At 55.2% G+C, this 17204-nt stretch overlaps 1 protein-coding gene, 1 long non-coding RNA gene and 1 pseudogene across 4 annotated transcripts; 1 reads left to right on the top strand and 2 right to left on the bottom strand.

Moving 5' to 3' along the window:
• Window positions 1-48: 48 nt before the first annotated feature.
• Kremen2 (kringle containing transmembrane protein 2) lies at window positions 49-3923 on the bottom strand. Of its 3 annotated transcripts, none has more exons than XM_059269172.1 (9): window positions 3833-3923; window positions 3413-3587; window positions 2425-2516; window positions 2229-2353; window positions 1893-1929; window positions 1229-1561; window positions 1024-1149; window positions 864-942; window positions 49-631 (listed from the first exon to the last, which is right to left on the bottom strand). In XM_059269172.1, the coding sequence occupies exons 1-9, from the start codon at window positions 3921-3923 to the stop codon at window positions 421-423; spliced, it is 1269 nt and encodes a 422-aa protein (XP_059125155.1). In that variant the 3' UTR covers window positions 49-420. The 3 variants fall into 3 exon arrangements, with proteins under 3 accessions (XP_059125155.1, XP_059125154.1, XP_059125156.1); XM_059269171.1 differs by having other exon boundaries at window positions 1893-2046; XM_059269173.1 differs by lacking the exon at window positions 864-942.
• Window positions 3924-7457: 3534 nt separating this feature from the next.
• On the top strand, window positions 7458-10092 carry LOC131916353 (uncharacterized; annotated as a pseudogene).
• A 2877-nt stretch (window positions 10093-12969) lies between these two features.
• LOC131915864 (uncharacterized) lies at window positions 12970-17203 on the bottom strand. Its single transcript, XR_009380457.1, has 2 exons — window positions 17106-17203; window positions 12970-14092 (listed from the first exon to the last, which is right to left on the bottom strand). It is a non-coding gene; the product is annotated as an uncharacterized LOC131915864 (long non-coding RNA).
• Between the last annotated feature and the right edge of the window lies 1 nt (window position 17204).

Consider the following 17204-nt stretch of genomic DNA (forward strand, 5'->3'; position numbering starts at 1 on the left):
CCTCCCTCACACAAAGAACTTGCTGACGCCTTTACCAAAATAGGTCCTTTATTTTAAGTCTATGGTCAGTCTGTAGATCACTTTTGTTGACCCATAACCTTTCACTGAGGGCAGCAGTCCAGGACTACCCCCAGAAGAGGCGCAAAGAACCCTGAAACCAGACACCACCCCTCACATCAAGGTCCAAGGATTAGGGTGTTGGATTCCTTTTGCCCTTTGGCTTCAACCATTTGGACCCCAAGGGTCAGACCAAGTTTCCAAATAGCACTGGATGCTTCCTGTCCGATTTTCTGGTCTCCCTAAGATGACCAGAGACCGAGCTGCCTTTAAGGGGGCACAAGGAAGAGGTAGGGTGCTGCATAATATCTCGGGTGTCCACCTCGCTGGCCGAAGTTGTGACGGACCCCCCGGCATCTGGGGTCAGAGAGCAGAGATGAGAGAGCGTAAGGAGCTCTGGCTGGAAGCACTCAGGGGCCGGTAGCCCGCGGCAGGACCCTCAGCCTGAGAGTCCCCTGGGGGACAGGGCAGGGCCACCCCTCGGGGTCGGCGGTACCACACAGCCCAGCTTCTCCCGGGGCCCCGGGAAGGTCCCAAGGCCAGAGACCCTTTTCCTGGAGCCAGCAGACAGCTCCTAGAGAGGGAGCAGACGTCAGCTGGACCCATACCCAGTCTTGCCTCCAACATCCTGCTCTGCCTGCGAACCCATGCGTAATTCTCCCAAGGCCTCGCCCCCTCAAGAACCCAGGACCTTCCTAGCTTTGTCCCCCCGTCCTAGCTCCCCACCGGAGCCCCCACACCCGAAGCACGAGGCATCAGGCGCCCAGTGCGGGTTCTGCCCTCAGGCCCTGCCCCAGCGCCCGCACCGTCGACGCAGCACACGCAGCAGCGACAGGAGCAACAGCAGCAGCACAGAGATGGCGGTCACGGTGGAGAAGACTCGGGCTGCGGGCACAAGGGTGCGGTGAGGACCGGCCTCCGAGGGGCCGCTCCCTGATTGGCTCCCACCTTGCAAGTCAGCCTCACCCCCTATGGAAGCCTGTGCAGCTCCGGGCTTAGGGCTGCAGCTCTCGTTGGCACCATCGGGGTCCCCTGCAGGAGTTTCGGCCGAATCCTTAGGAGATGCGCTGTCCTCGACCGTGTCCTGCAGTCCTGAGGAGAGAGGTATGAGGTGAGGCGGCATGGAGTAGGGTTGTGTAGGCGGGGACAGGAGGGCCGGCTCCCTGCTCACCCCGGTAGGTGAGTGCGAAGCCTTGAGCATGGCCTCGTGCGTCGCTGCGGAAGGTGAGCAGTAGTGCAGCAGTGCGCAGGCGCAGAGGCCCGGGCGGCGGCGGGTGGGCACCGTCGAAGGCGCGGAGAAGGTTGCCCGATGAGACGTCGCGTAGCTCCAGCCGGTCTCGCGAATCGGCCAATTCGAAGAGGCGGAAGGTGAGCTCTAGCACAGCGCCCATTTGGCCCAGTACCCAGCTGCAGTTCCGGTCTGGCCCATACTCATCCGGAAAATCCGGGGAGTAGATGACACCCTGAGGTGCCGTCCAGTTTCCCTGGCATGAGCCCACGGACACTGTGGGCGGGGCAGGTGGTCAAGAACCTGAGGCCATCCGGGCTCTTTCTTTCCAGCGCAGAGATACCGGTGGAAAGATTCTCCTTTCCAGCTAGGCCTCATTCCCGCCCCAGTAGGCACCTGGCACCGACCAGTTTCTTTAAATAAGCTCCGCCTTCGGACCAATCCCTTATCAAATGCAGGCTTCATGCCCATTACAGATCCTGCCTTCAATCCTAGTCTCCCTGTCTTGTCCCTCTCCAACATCAGGCTTCCCCGATTCCACTCCTACTAGAGAATGGCACACCAGATCTCACTGAGACTCCACTCTTCATTCTGGTCCACATCTCACCTTCATAGATGCCCAGTCGCCCATCGCCTCCACACAGCTGGCCTGGGTGGCCGAAACAGATCTGGTCACAGTCGGTGGCAGGGGCTGGACGTCCCCGGGCCAGGTCGCTCTCAGAGCCACAGAAGCAGGCATAACCAGCCTCCACGCCAGCCAGCTGGGAGCACAGACTGGGTGACCCCAAAGTCAGGGATGGTGGATATGGGTGGAGTAGTGGGATGGTAGGTAGGGACTGGTGAGGTTCAGAAGTTAGTGTCAAGTTTTGGCATTAGTGTTGGGAGCTGGATAGGGTCCTGAGGTCAAGGTCAAGGGTCACTGGTCTGGGCCCAAGGACAGTACCTGGTAGCCCTTCATGCGGCAGAATCGAAGGCACACCTGGACTGTGAGCTTTGTGGAGGTACCACTGGGACCACTGAGGGCGGGGGGTGCCCCAGAATCCACGAAGCATCCCAGGTACCCAGGCACTGTGGAAGAAGCAGAGTTAGAATCCCACCTCTGAAAGTGGCCCCCTGGCTAGGCTCTTGAGTTCACTTACTGTGACATGTGGGGATATCACAATAGCGCCAGTAGATGCCCTCTTCTGTCTCTGGCACGTAGCACCATGGCTGCACATCACCATCTGGGTTCCTGTGGTCAGAGGGAGGCAGTGAGGAGCCCACCACCCTGCTCAGTGTGGCCACCACATTTCTGTCTTTGTTAGAGGCCATGCTCCTCTCTATTAGGACACATTCTAGTTTTCTCCACCTGCTCCTGGACTTTGACCTCCCGAGGGGACAGGGGAAGTCACCATAAGAGCCTGGAGAGTTGTTTTTAGGTGTTTGACTTGACCTCATGGGAGAACTTCTGACTTTTCAATGGGTCTTCTCTACTCTCTTGCATAAAACATCAAAAAAGGGACTGGAGAGATGGCTCAACAGTTAAGGGCACTGGCTGCTCTTCCAGAGGTCCTGAGTTCAATTCCCAACAACCACATGGCCCACAACCATTTCCCAGCAACCACATGGTGGCCCACAACCATCTGTAATGATATCTGACACGCAGGCAGAACACTGTATACGTAATAAATAAATAAATCTTTTAAAAAAAAGTCAAAAAAGTCCAAGTGGTAAGCCCTCGGCTTTGTGCTTGGGCAGAAATCGCCCCCTTTCAGCCCCTGACTGATGCTCCAGAAGAAAGCTGTGACTTTGAACTCCTCACATGACGGGGTGTAGATGCTGCTCAAGTAAATACTACAAGAGCCAGTCCAATCATTCCAGGGTTCAAGTCCAACCAGATCTGGCATCCAAGGGCCCCTTGAAGGTGTATTTGTCCTGGCCCTGACTGGAGGCCTTGCAGAAAACTATCACCTAAGTCTGATATACCTTTAAATCCAAGTTTTCGTGAACCCGGTGAACCTAGTATGAGATAGGCCCCGCCCCTAAGTCTTCCTGAGGGTACTGTACCAGGCCAAGCAGACCTCCCCTCAGGCCCGCCTCCTGCCACCACTGGTCCAGCCTTACTGACAACTCCACCCGGCTCCTCACCTGCAGAAGTTGTGTGCGCCCAGCCCCCAGCGGCCCTGAGGATCGCTGGCGCTGCTGTAGCTGTGCTGCTGCGTCTGGTCCCAGAAAAGACAAGGGCGTCCGGCTCCGCGCGGGCCCGTGTAGTTCTGGTGGCCGCGGTAATCAGCGCCATTCACCTGGAAGCATTCGGACAGGCCTGCCCGGCAACCGTGGCATCTTGGAGAAGTCTGGACGCTCACTGGGCCTCCTCACTTCTCCACACCCAACTCCTGCCTGGCCCCAGCCAGTACTCCCCAGTTCCCACCCCCGAGGGGGCCTTCGGGCTGCTCAGCTGCTCCATCCACCTGCTCCCCGACCTCCCCAGTTTGGAGGCCCCAGCTCTGGGCGCAGAAGCCCAGGAGCTAGCAGCGACTTTGGCATGGCCGCTGTGCCTAAACTCACCTGGACTGTGCAGGCTCCCTGCTGAGGCCCCGCGCGGCGGCAGCAGCATTGGAAAGAGGAAGAGGAGGCATTGCAGAACTGGTGTCCTCATCTTCCCTAACCAAAGAAATGTTGCCTGGGCCAGAACACGGCCTGGGACGCCCTCGGGGTCGCTCTAGGGTCTCCCAGGTGACCTGAGAGGGGCGTTGTCCTCTGATCGTTTGTCCTGGTCTTACTTTGGTCTGCGCTGCCGGTCCGGGACCAGGAAATATCTTCCCGGGGTCTCTGCCCGGCTGTCGCTCCTCGGGGGTCTCTGGGGGAAGTATCTGGCCAGAGGATGAGCTCAGGATCGGCTTTGTAGCTCTGGGTCGTGCCTGGGCCCCCACACCCACCCCATCGAACTGTGCCTGGCACCCTGAGTCTCCCTCTCCCAGATCTCTAAAGCACTGCCTCCTGCCCCGCTTGTGTCCCTACAGGTTCCTCCCCTCTTGTCCCACAACCCCCCCCCCCAAGACTAGAAGCCCCGCCCGCGATTGGAGCGCAGACAGCAGGTCCAGACGCCTCCCACGCCTGTCCCCCGGGACCCCCAGCGTCCCAACACGTGCTTCCCCACCCTTTTTTTCTTTTTTTTTCCCCAGGGTCAGCGTGGGTTCTATTGGGAGGGTATGGAGGGGGACAGGCCAGCCAGCTTAGCAGACCTCTAGAGGACCCTAAAAGGAGAGTTACAGGACTCCCTCCCGCGGCTGCACCGAGTCAAATGGACACAGGCACTCTGATTCAAGTGCACGCGGGCACTCCCGTTCAGTCCACTCATTCATTGTGAGACGCTCACACGCACATCTTCCCCGAGTCCTCACGCTCCTCTCTCCCCAGGTCCCGCCGCCGCTGGCTTGAATAAGGAAGCGCCACTCCCTGCCCCTGATCGCGGGAGACAGGCAGGAATCGTGGACGCTCAGCCCGCGACAGGCAGGGGCAGCTGGTGTCTGGGGAGGAAGGCAGCTGTGTCCCCTGTTCCAGCCCGCCCCCTCTCCCGCTTCCATTTCTTTCACTCCCTAGGACCCCAGCCCAGGCTCTCCGGAGCCTTGCCTGCGATGGAATTCCCCCAGCGGTGCCCCCCACCTGGCAGGGGAGGGGGAGGGGAGCAGGCCCAGGCAGGCGTGGGGGGAAATTCCCCGCCCCATCCCCCTGAGCCCAACTCCTCCGAGTCCTCTGATCTCCCAGTGCTGCCCCGGGGCTTGGGGGGAGGCCAGCGCAGGTGCGTGGGAGGGCGGGGGCGGGAACCCAGGGAGGGAGATGGGGGAGACCTTATGCAGCCCTACCCTGTTCAAACCCCTTGCCCATCAGACCAGCCTGCCCACCCTCTATTATCCCGTGTATGTATGCCTTGGGCCCAGGCTGCCCTGGCCCAGCTCTGACAATCCTGGGCTTTCCCCCACCTAACTTGCGTCCTGAAGCAGACGGAAAAGCAAGATTCATTGGGAGGATTCTGAGAGGCCGAAGCGTGCGTGGCAGAGATCAATAATTAGCTGTGGGAATCTTGCAATTGTGTGCAGTTGGCCCGTCATGCGAGGGTTCTTGGGGCCACGACAAGTCGCCAGGGGGTGAAGGGGGTGGGGTAAGGATGCGGTATTCCAAGGAGATGGACTTGCTTAGGTTGTAGGCTGGTGAGGGGTGCCTCCCTCGGCAACTCTCTCAGTGGCCAAGCTGAGCTCTGGGCTAGAAGCCCCAAGTCGACCTGTCTGCCCTGGGTTTTCCGTCCCTTCCCACCTGAGGGCCAGAAGAAGCCGGGGGCGCTGTAGTCGGACACCTCACATTTTCTGTGAGGGTCAGTCCTGTGGAGGAAGAAGTGAATGAACGGGAATGGGGGATCCAGACCTCAGTATACAGAGCAGGAATCATGGCAGAGTTAGCTGAGGAACGGCTCCTCCCTGGCAGAACCATGGGCCCTGAAACAGCCCTCCACAGTTTGGGGTGGATCTGCCCAGTCCTGTCCCCTGCAAAGGGGCAAGAGAGGGAGGTGGTGCTCAGTTACCAGGCTGGGGACACTGAGATGGGAGTGCGTGGGAAGCGCCCTTGCCAAAGTTTCAGTCTGGGGTGGCCTGAGGAGCCATTAAGATATAAGAAAGGCTCATGCCCTGCACCCCTCATCACACTTCCCCAGCATTCCACACTGCGCACTGTGCAGGCAGCAGCCTGTCAGCATTCCCAAGGCCCTAGGGGGACATTTGCACCTCCCCATTCTGCAGATCCACGAACTGGGGCTCAGAGGCCCTGAGCAACTGTGGGCTCACTAGTTATTCAGTTTTGGGACCCGATTTCAAGCAGAGTATGATCTAGGTGCCGGGCATGACACCGATGTCCCTAACCCACAACTTTGGAGTTCTCTGACTCCACAGGCCTAGGTAGTTACGGAGACACCAGATATCTCTCTCAGTGGACTTTTTAAACAGAGTCTCATTTGTTGCCCTGGTTGGACTGGAACTTGCCATAATAGACCAGGTTGGGCTGGAACTCATAGATTCCTCCTGCCTCTGCCTCCTGAGTGCTGGGATTAAAAGCCTGGGCCACCATGCCTGGCTGCCAGTTCTCTTTTTCCTTGACCAGAAGTCCCATTGCCTTCCCCACACCTCCAATGAGAGCTGCTATCCCACAGCGGTCTCCCCAGATGGGGAAACTAAAGTATGGAAGGAGTTAGTCCAGAGTCACAGTGCCTAAGACCCGGACCCTGGTGGACATACAGTGTATCTTGGCCTGTTACTTCCATGAATAGATTTTTACACAAACCTGTCATGTAGGGATAATAGAGAAAAAAAAGAATAGAAAACTTGGGCACGGGGGCTGGAGAGATGGCTCAGGGGTTAAGAGCACTGGCTGCTCTACCAGAGGTCCTGAGTTCAATTCCCAGCAACCACATGGGGGCTCACAACCATCTGTAATGAGATCTGGTGCCCTCTTCTGGTGTGCAGGCATACATGCAGGCAGAACTACATCAGAGAGAGAGAGAGAGAGAGAAAGAGAGAGAGAGAGAGAGAGAGAGAGAGAGAGAGAGAGAGAGAACTTGGGCATGAGGGTGGGTGGCCCTCGCTCTTGTTTTCTTTGAAGTACATGATACCAAGTTTGTCCCATCCAGTTTTAAAAAAAGGTGAAATGGTGGTGACATTGGGTGGCATTACCCAGGAAGTTTCCCAGGGTGCATTTGAGCCCATTTTATTTCTTCTTGAAGTCTGAGTGAGGGTAGACCCTAGTGTGGACTTGTGGACTCAGAGCAAAGGGAACCCCAAAATTCCCAATATGACATCCTGGTCTCTCAGCAGTGATACTGCCTGTAAAGGGACCACTCCAAGCTCTCTTTCTGTGTGCATACCTGCATTCAGACTTCCCCTCACCACCTCACCCCCACCCCAGAGGTTGCTCTTACTTTCTCGCCGCACCTTCCGCTCACTGAATCACACCTCCCTTGCGTCTTCCTTCACTTGGTCCCAGGTCGTAAGTGAGACCTTGTGTGGGTGCTGTTTGTTGTTTTGGATCTCAAAAGCCTACCGTGACCTCCTGTCACAGTTTGCTGGGCCTAGCTCCTGTGTCTGCATCACCGCCTGGCCAACTGTGAGAGGGCAGGGCACAGCACGTGCCTCTGTATTGGGAGCGTATGTCGTCACTTCAGAGGACCAACACTCCAGACCACACTCGCCTGCATGAGCTGCTGCTGCTGCTGCTGCTGCGGCTGCGGCTGCGGCTGCTGATGGCTTGTCCTAAGTGCTCTGGTCACAGCCTGTGAAGGACTGGGAGACACTCAGAGGTGGAACACCCCCTTGACTTTATCCATCTACTGTGAGACTTGACTAATTACTTGAGCTCCCTTGGCCTCGGTTTCCCTACTGGGATGCCACCAAATGGCCACAACTGGAGAAATGGGTGCCCAGCAGTCCTGCAGCAAGTTGGCTCTTTGGGAGGAACAGAGGGTAGCAACCTTTCCTAGTTACACCTGCCACCAGCCTCCAGGGGGTGCTGGAGAACTCTTTCTTCAGACGGCTTATGATTTATTGGAAATTGCCTTTGTGGACTAGGTTGGCGATACTGAGAGGTGGAGTCAGTTTAATCTGCTCCGCCCATGAACTTCTTCAGGATGGACTTCAGGAAGGGCGGCTACTGAGCTGGGGCTATGGGTTAGGCAGGTCCTTCAGTGCCCCTCCCTCACAGGAGGCCTGGGAAGAAGGGGTTTCACTTTCGAAGTATAAGACGGCTAAACAGAAAGGCCCTGTTTGGTCATTTGCAATCAAGCTAGCCTGGCAGTGCTTGGTGCTACAGTAACTGACTTGAGGGGGTGTCAGGGGTGTTGGGAACCTCTGGGAAGAAGACTGAGAGCCTGGAGGCCCACAGTGATTGGTAAGGAACCACCCATGACTTGGTTTCAGAGTCCACTGGTTTGGAGCAGAAAGGTGAGAACTGCACCTGTCCAGCCTCCCCTCCTGCTGCCCCAGACCCCCAACTCTGTCCAGCCTCCCCTCCTGCTGCCCCAGACCCCGACTGTCTGTCCAGCCTCCCCTCCTGCTGCCCCAGACCCCCAATTCTGTCTGTCCAGCCTCCCCTCCTCCTGCCCCAGACCCCCGACTGTCTGTCCAGCCTCCCCTCCTGCTGCCCCAGACCGCCAATTCTGTCTGTCCAGCCTCCCTTCCTGCTGTCCCAGACCCCCGACTCTGTTTGTCCAGCCTCTCCTCCTGCTTCCCCAGACCCCCAATTCTGTCTGTCCAGTCTCCCCTCCTGCTTCCCCAGACCCCTGACTCTGTCCAGCCTCTTCTCCTGCTGCCCCAGACCCCCAATTCTGTCTGTCCAGCCTCCCCTCCTGCTGTCCCAGACCCCCGACTCTGTCTGTCCAGCCTCTCCTCCTGCTGCCCCAGACCCCCGACTCTGTCTGTCCAGCCTCCCCTCCTGCTGCCCCAGACCCCCGACTCTGTCTGTCCAGCCTCCCCTCCTGCTTCCCCAGACCCCCGACTCTGTCTGTCCAGCCTCCCCTCCTGCTGCCCCAGACCCCGACTCTGTCTGTCCAGCCTCCCCTCCTGCTTCCCCAGACCCCCGACTCTGTCTGTCCAGCCTCCCCTCCTGCTGCCCCAGACCCCCGACTCTGTCTGTCCAGCCTCCCCTCCTGCTGCCCCAGACCCCCAATTCTGTCTGTCCAGCCTCTCCTCCTGCTGCCCCAGACCCCCAACTCTGTCTGTCCAGCCTCCCCTCCTGCTTCCCCAGACCCCCGACTCTGTCTGTCCAGCCTCCCCTCCTGCTGCCCCAGACCCCCAACTCTGTCTGTCCAGCCTCCCCTCCTGCTGCCCCAGACCCCCGATTCTGCCTGTCCAGCCTCCCCTCCTGCTGCCCCAGACCCCCGACTGTCTGTCCAGCCTCCCCTCCTGCTGCCCCAGACCCCCAACTCTGTCTGTCCAGCCTCCCCTCCTGCTGCCCCAGACCCCCGATTCTGCCTGTCCAGCCTCCCCTCCTGCTGCCCCAGACCCCCGACTCTGTCTGTCCAGCCTCCCCTCCTGCTGCCCCAGACCCCCAACACTGTCTGTCCAGCCTCCCCTCCTGCTGCCCCAGATCCCTGACTCTGTCTGTCCAGCCTCCCCTCCTGCTTCCCCAGACCCCCGACTCTGTCTGTCCAGCCACCCCTCCTGCTACCCCAGACTCCCGACTCTGTCTGTCCAGCCACCCCTCCTGCTGCCCCAGACTCCCGACTCTGTCTGTCCAGCCACCCCTCCTGCTGCCCCAGACTCCCGACTCTGTCTGTCCAGCCTCTCCTCCTGCTGCCCCAGACTCCCGACTCTGTCTGTCCAGCCACCCCTCCTGCTGCCCCAGACTCCCGACTCTGTCTGTCCAGCCACCCCTCCTGCTGCCCCAGACTCCCGACTCTGTCTGTCCAGCCACCCCTCCTGCTACCCCAGACCCCCAACTCTGTCTCCTCTTTCCTCAACAGACCCCTAGGACTCTGTCTCCTCTCTCCTCAGGAAAATTATAGCATCAGCTGGGGGTTACAAATGCCCATAGGGGTGCCAATCGCTGCTGGAGTCCTGGCCCTCCTGGCTCTCCTGGCTCTGGCCTTTCACTGTCTCAACGAGGTACCTTCCTTCTCCTGACTCCATGCCTCTGCCCACAGCCATCTCCTTAGAACCTGCTCCCCCTCCTCATGACTCTCTCTGTACCCAGGCCTGGAAGTCCAGATGGAGCCTTTGCTGTGGGGGCTGGAGGTGCCCTCAGACTTGGAAGAACCTACAGTTTGTCTTCAACCACAGGCCGGATGAGGGCCAGCTGGGAATCCTTTCTTCAGAGCACCATGGCCCTCAGGTGCCTTCCTCAGTGTCCCCCGAAGGCCCTAATGGCAGCAGGACTGGTCCTCAGCTTTGGGTATGAAGAGGAGAGCCCCACCCCCCTCCCCCTGCTTCAGAGGAGGTTGTAGTATCCGCCAAGCACCCTGCAAGTATTTGGAAAACCATTAACATGGATGGAGGATTGACTGCATAAGAAGGGCAGTGTGACTGTTGTGGGGGAGGGGTGGGTCCTTGTCCCCCAGGAGGACCGCACGAGGAAGGGTCTAGAAGAAGTGTCTCTCTCCTCTGGCTTAGGGCAGCAAAGCTTTCTTTCCCCAAAGCCACCCTGAAGAAGCAGAAGTTCTGGTTACTCCATCTTTAACAGTAGCCTGTTCCCATGGGTGCAATGCCATGCATGACCCAAGAGAGAGCAGAGCCATGGGCTAGAAGCAAAGGCCCGGGGCCCTCAAGAATGGCCACTGAATGGCACAGCAGGCAAAAGGAAGCTGCACCTGACCTCCTTCCAGTCCCAAGAGCTCTGTCACTGTCCCGGGAGAGTTCTCAGGCCTAAGGTCCGGCTGGCTCCTTCCTGGGACCACAGCAAGGGCCACTGCAACCTCACTGCTTGTAGCCCTTGAGCTTTCCCGGCTCAGCCCAGGCATCAGAGGAATCAGGGCCTCCTGAGGCATGTCTGGGTCCCTGGCTGCTGAGCACTAAGCTGGTGAGCTTTCTGGGTCAGGACACTGCTGCAGCCTACCCTCTTGCCCACGTTTCCAGACCCAGAGCCACTGGAATCTGGATTCCTGAGAACCCCCAGGGCCACTTGATCAGTTTTTCCTGGGCTTTTCCCGTTAGTAAGGGCAGGTTAGTTAGGTTGGCAGGTAGAATGTGAAAATGCCCCCAAGATTGCTGTCCCCCGAGGTCCACAGGCTCATGAGCCAGTCCTCTGGAGTGCAGATACAACCATGAGTGCACCACGCTCTCTGATGAGGTCGTGCTATGGGGTGGAGGGACTGATGCAGATCCATTATAGCCTCTAATTAACTAAATTGTCTCTGCGTTAAGTAAGAGACGGGGCCAGGAGCAGCGGTGCATGCCTGGGGGTGGGCTGAGCCAACTTGGCAGGGTGAGGCAGCAGGATCACTTGAGTCCAAGACATCAAGGCCAGCCTGGGTAACAAAGTAAGGCCCTGCCTACTTTTTAACCGGGTCTGCTATGTGGCCCCAGCTGGCCTGAAATTTGATTTGAGATCCTACCTTGACTCCCTGCCTGAGTATTGGAACTATAAGCACATACAGTCTGAGACCTTGATTCTCAAAAAAAAAAAGTGGTGATGACGAGCCTGGATAGCCTGATTCAGTCTGTGAACTGTTTAAGAGTCTGCCCAAAGCTGCCCAGGAGAGGATGAGCCTCCATTCTGAGGCTGCCTGCCATCTTGACTGCTGCTGTGTGACCCTAGGCAGAGGACACTGTCCAGCCCTCCCAGAGTCCTGGTTCACCAACAGCATGAGATAATAAATAGGAGTTTTTGGCAGTTTTTTCCTGGCAATTTGTTCTAAGGCAATAATGTGTGCCGAACAGGACAGGCTGGCAGGTCTGAGGGCAGTGAGGAGTGAGGCCACTTTGGGCAGGGTACAAATGCCCAGGGCTGTCAGGAGAGCCTGCCTAACCTCTACTACCCTCCTTTTTGGCAGGGGCCCTGCTGTGGTGAGGTAGGCTGCATTGGGCCTATTAGAAGCCTTCAGAATGAGAAGGGAAGATTGGCCTCCCCAGAGTACTAGACATCTTCTTTTGGCCTTCCAGAGCAAGAGGCTGTAGGATGACGCAAGTGGGAGCAGGCCTAAAGCCTGTGGTACCCTAAGCGGGTCCTGGAGACATCCTTAAATACATCTCTAGCGTCTGGTCCTTAAAGCAGGTAATCATACCTCATGCACACTGTCAGGGAGAGAGCTCTAGGACAGGTACTGCAGTGTCTGCATGACAGGTGGTTAAGGAGGTGCCTGGAGGCAGAGGTGGGTGGAACCTGCTACTGCTGTCACTGGGTGAGTTCCTGGGGCCCCAGATGAATTAGAAGCAGAGGGATGGGGATGGATATTAAATGCCCACTGTTGCTGGGTGGTGACGGTGCACGACTTTAATTCCAGCACTCAGGAGGCAGAGGCAGGGGGAACTCTGAGGCTAGCCTGGTCTACAGAGTGAGTTCCAGGACAGCTACACAGAGACAGGGCTATACAGAGAAACCTTGCCTTGAAAAATCAAATCAAACCAAGCAAACAAATAAAAACCCTACTGTTCAGTTTTTGTTTGAAATCCTCGTCTCTATCTACCCAATGTAATCTACCTGAGATTACAGACATGTACTACTAGGCCCAGCTTTTCACAGGGATGCTGGGAATCTGACTCAGGTCCTCGGGGTTGCGTAGCAAGCATTTCCCCAGCCCCCAGACCATCTTTTTGACTGGAGGCAGATCTCAGGTGGGGGCCCAGGGTGGCTGACAGTCAGGGCTGGGCAATGGGCTAAGATAAAAAGTGGGCAGTTACCGGTCCAGACGTATCCAGGGTCTCAAGAAGCAAACCTGGCCTTCGTTTGGTGCCTCTTCCATTCTGGGCTCACCCCAACTCATTCAAGTGAGCTCAAGGAGTCCAGCTGAGGGGGTGGCACATGGCCCACTCCTCAAACCTTCCCTATGGCTGGGAACAGAGCCTCAGCAGGTGCCCTCCCAGTCCTGGTCTAGGCCAAGCAAACACCATAGCCCAGGAGTTGCCAAACACACCCATTACTTCCCCAGCACTTGGCAGACGCTTTGTGGCTCTGTGGCAGCACAGACTTTTGTTGTAGAGGGGATGTTGACACACAGCAGCTCTGCACCATGAGACTAAACAGGGTTTATTGAGGGAAGCAAATGAGCAGAAGCCAGTGGTCGGCACCAGGCCGTCACTATCCACAGGGGTGGCTGCTTCATGGCTTGCTTGCTAAAGGAGAGGAGCATGCAGCTCTGTTTCAGGGTAAGGACAGCTCTGTCTAGGGTGCAGCACGCAAAAGTCCTGCAGTTCCCAGGGATGCTACAGTGTCATTTCTAGCGTGGTTCTTAGTTCTGTAGGAGGCAGGCTTGGATGCCATCTAACTTTCCTTGTGCATCAGGCAACACCATGTGGGCAATTCTCAGTGGTGCAGCCGTCGACAGAGCATGCCTATCTGGTGTCACCTCCTCCTGACATCTAGGCTGGCTCCCTCTGCCAGGAACTTCTGCTGCCACGAGAACTGTGGACAAGGGTTTAATTTAAGTTGGGACAGAATGCAAGACACAAAGTCTGACAGGAGGTACAGCAAAGCCTTGAGCCTGGCCTGCTCTGTCATGGTTGGGGCGGGCTATGGCCTAGTAAGCAGCAAGTGACTGAAGACCAGGAAGGCCCCACCCAGCACTTGTCCCTAAAAGATGCAAAAAACACACACAAACAAAAGACCCCCTGCTGTGGCTTGCACTGTCTTCAGAGGGTGGCAAGAAGTTCCCGTACATTTCCTGGCTCAGGGCAAATTCATTTTGCTGAACTTTATGGAGCTCAAAAAGGGTTACACCCCCCATGGAAAGCTCTTTGCAAGGCTGCATGCTCTGGAAGCAGATGGTGCTGAGGCCTGGACAGCAGAGTGGGGTCGAGGTATATCAGTCCAGACACACTTCTCCACAGCTGTCTAAGGTCATAACGGTGGCAGCAGCGCGGCACAGGTCTGCAGACCACCCACGAGCTCTTGGCACTATTTTATTGCCAACACAAGATACCACGCAAGGTCCAAGCACTCCTCCTGGGAGAGCTCTGAGGAAATGTGAAGGTCGTCGATGCTTTGGAAGAGGAAAAGGAGTTGTCAAGCGCATCTGAGTGGATGGGAAGTGCCTGCGTGGATGGGAAACATCTGGGGTGTCAGTTGCTCCTCTGTTGCGTCAGAGAAGGCTCGCCTCATCGGGACTGGGTGTTCAGTTTTTGCGCTTTGATGCTCCTGATGACAGAGAAATGTGTATCATTACAAAGGTTTTACTGGCCAGGCAGTGGTGGTGGATGCCTTCAATTCCAGCACTCGGGAGGCAGAGCCAGGCGGATCTCTGTGAGTTCGAGGCCAGCCTGGGCTACAGAGTGAGTTCCAGGAAAGGCGCAAAGCTACACAGAGAAACCCTGTCTCAAAAAACCAAGGGAAAAAACAAAACAACAACCAAAAAAACCCAAAGGTTTTATTTAGCTGGGAGGTGGCTGTGCACGCCTTTAATCCCAGAACTCAGGAGGCAGAGGCAGGAGGATCTCTGTGAGTTTGAGGCCAGCCTGGTCTACAGAGTGAGTTCCAGGATAGCCAGAGTCACACAGAGAAACCCTGTCTCAAAAAACAAAACAAAACAAAAATCCAAAGATTTATTTAAGCCAGGCATGGTGGCACACACCTTTAACCCCAGCACTCAGGAGGCAGAGGCAAGAAGATCTCTGTGAGTTCAAGGCCAGCCTGGTCTACCTAGTGAGTTCTAGGATAGCCAGGGCTATAACTAGAGACCCTGTCTCAAAAAAACAAAACAAAACAGAAAATAAAGCTGGGTAAACTGGCTTTAATCCCAGCACTCGGGAGTCAGGGGCAGGCAGATCTCTGAGTTCAAGGCCAGCCTGGTCTATAGAGTGAGTTCCAGGAAAGGCAGGGATACACAGAGAAACCCTGTCTTAAAAACAAAACAAAACAAAAAAACCCATTATGATCTTTTTTATTTTTTTTTTTAAACCCTCTCACTATAAAGCTGAGGTGGGCTTGGAACTGACCACATAGCCCAGGCAGGCCTTGAACCAGGCATGCTCTAGTTTTTCCTCAGAAAAGATGAAACTGGGGCCTGACGTTCAACTGTGCTTGGAGGCCTGTTCTCCGAGACCAGCAGACTTGCAGGTCCTTCCTTTGTTACCACTGCACTGTCACAAGCCACACCAGTCACAAGTCTAGGAGTGGCTGGGCTGGGTAGTTCTGACTCACCATGACACTGAGATGTCACCAGGGCCATACTCATCCGCAGGCTCAAGGACAGAGGACCGACCCACTTCCAACATGATTCCTGCTCTAACCTCTTCTTGAATCAGTTTTTGTAGCTTTTATCACTCTTGGAATACTTTTATGGGTCTGGGCATTAAATACAGGGTCTCGCACATCGTACACAAACTTCCAGTCCTCTCTCTAGTAATTCATTAAATAAGTTATCAAAGTTGTTGACATACCAATAAAATGTTGTCTGTAATAGTTTATGATTCTTTTATTTATCATTTTATTTATTTATTTTTGAGACAAGTTCTTGCTGTGTAGACCAGGCTAGCCTTGAACTCATAGAAATCCACCTGCCTCTCCTTCCCTGGTGCTGGGATTAAAAGTATGTGCTACCACACCTGACTTATCATTTTAGTTTAAGTTTTTATTTGTATGTAGTATGTGTGTGTCTATATGCCACATGTACCTTCAGAGGCCTGAAGAGGGTGATGGATCCCGGCAGCTGGAGTTACAGATGCGTGTGAATGGCACGACATGGGTGCTGGGATCCAAAACTGAGTCCTCTATTAGCACAGTCAGTACTTTTGCCCACTGTGCCCTCTTTCCAGACCCTGATTCTGTATTTTTTTTTTCCAGAGCTGAGGACTGAACCCAGGGCCTTCTGCTTGCTAGGCAAGCGCTCTACCACTGAGCTAATCCCCAGGCCCCTGAATCTGTTTTTATTCTATTTGGCAAACAACCTCTTTCTCTCTTTCCATTCTCCCTTTATTTTTTTAAATGTTTATTTTATGTGTATAGGTATTCTGTCTGCATACCACATTTGCCTGAAAGAAGAGAGTGCCAAGTCCCCTGGAACTAGAGTTTCAGAGGGCGGTGAGCCATCATGTGGGTGCTGGGAACTGAATCTGGGTCCTTTGCAAGAACAGCACATGCTCTTAACCTCTGAGCCATCTCTCCAGCCCCAATAAATGCTTTCCTGACCAGGTATTGAACCTGGGCCACAATGGTGAGAGCACACATTTGTAATCCTGGCACTTGTGGGGGCAAGAGAATCAGAATTCAACATTGTCCTAAAATATATTGTGAGTTTGATGCTAGCTTGGGCTATAAAGACCCTATCTCAAAATAACAACAAAACAAAAACATTGGTTTTGTATTTGTTTATATAAAGGGAACTATTTTTTTAAAGATTTATTTATTATGTACACAGTGTTCTTCCTGCATGGCAGAAGAGGGCGCCAGATCTCATTATAGATGATTGAGAGCCACCATGTGGTTGCTGGGAATTGAACTCAGGACCTCTGGAAGAGCAGCCAGTGCTCTTAACCTCTGAGCCACCTCTCCAGTGCCCGCCCCCCCCCCCCCCCCCCCAGATAGGGTTACACTGTGTAACAGCTCTGGCTGTCCTAGAACTCACTTTGTAGACCAGGCTGGCCTCCAACTCACTGGGATCTTCCTGCCTGGGCCTCCCAAGTGTTGGGATTAAGGGCGTGCGCGCCACCATCGCCCAGCCTGGGAACTAATTTTTCATTAAAATTATTTGCAAACTTGTGTGTGTGATACATGTATACAAACACACAGTACTATTGCATCCTTCTGGGGTAGTCTTTTTTTTTTTTTTTTTAAATACCAGATTTTTCAAGAGACAACGACTTATAAAGTATTGAGCTGTCTTAGAATAAAAGAAGATCACTCCCGGAATGGTGGTGCACGCCTTTAATCCCCTTCCTTTAATCTCAGGAGGCAGAGGCAGGCAGATCTGAGTCCGAGGCCAGCCTGGTCTATAAAGTGAGTTCTAAGACAGCCAGGAGTGCTATTACACAGAGAAACCCTGTCTCATTGGAGGGGTGGGAGGGAAGAAAGAAAAGAAAAGGAAAAAAGAGGAAGATCAATTTGGAATTGGAGATGGTCTAAGGACTAGGCAATGGGAAGGGACCAATAGAAATGAGAGGAAAAGGGTCTGGAAATGAGGTCAGGCACAAAGCACTGGTCACTCAGTACATACTTTTCTTCTTCTTGGCTTCACTGGTCTTCCTGGCTTCACTGGTCTTCTTGGCTTCACTGGTCTTCCTGGCTTCACTGGTCTTCTTGGCTGTACTGGTCT

This window comes from Peromyscus eremicus, chromosome 8a (assembly GCF_949786415.1).
Source record: "Peromyscus eremicus chromosome 8a, PerEre_H2_v1, whole genome shotgun sequence".
Lineage (NCBI taxonomy): Eukaryota > Metazoa > Chordata > Mammalia > Rodentia > Cricetidae > Peromyscus > Peromyscus eremicus.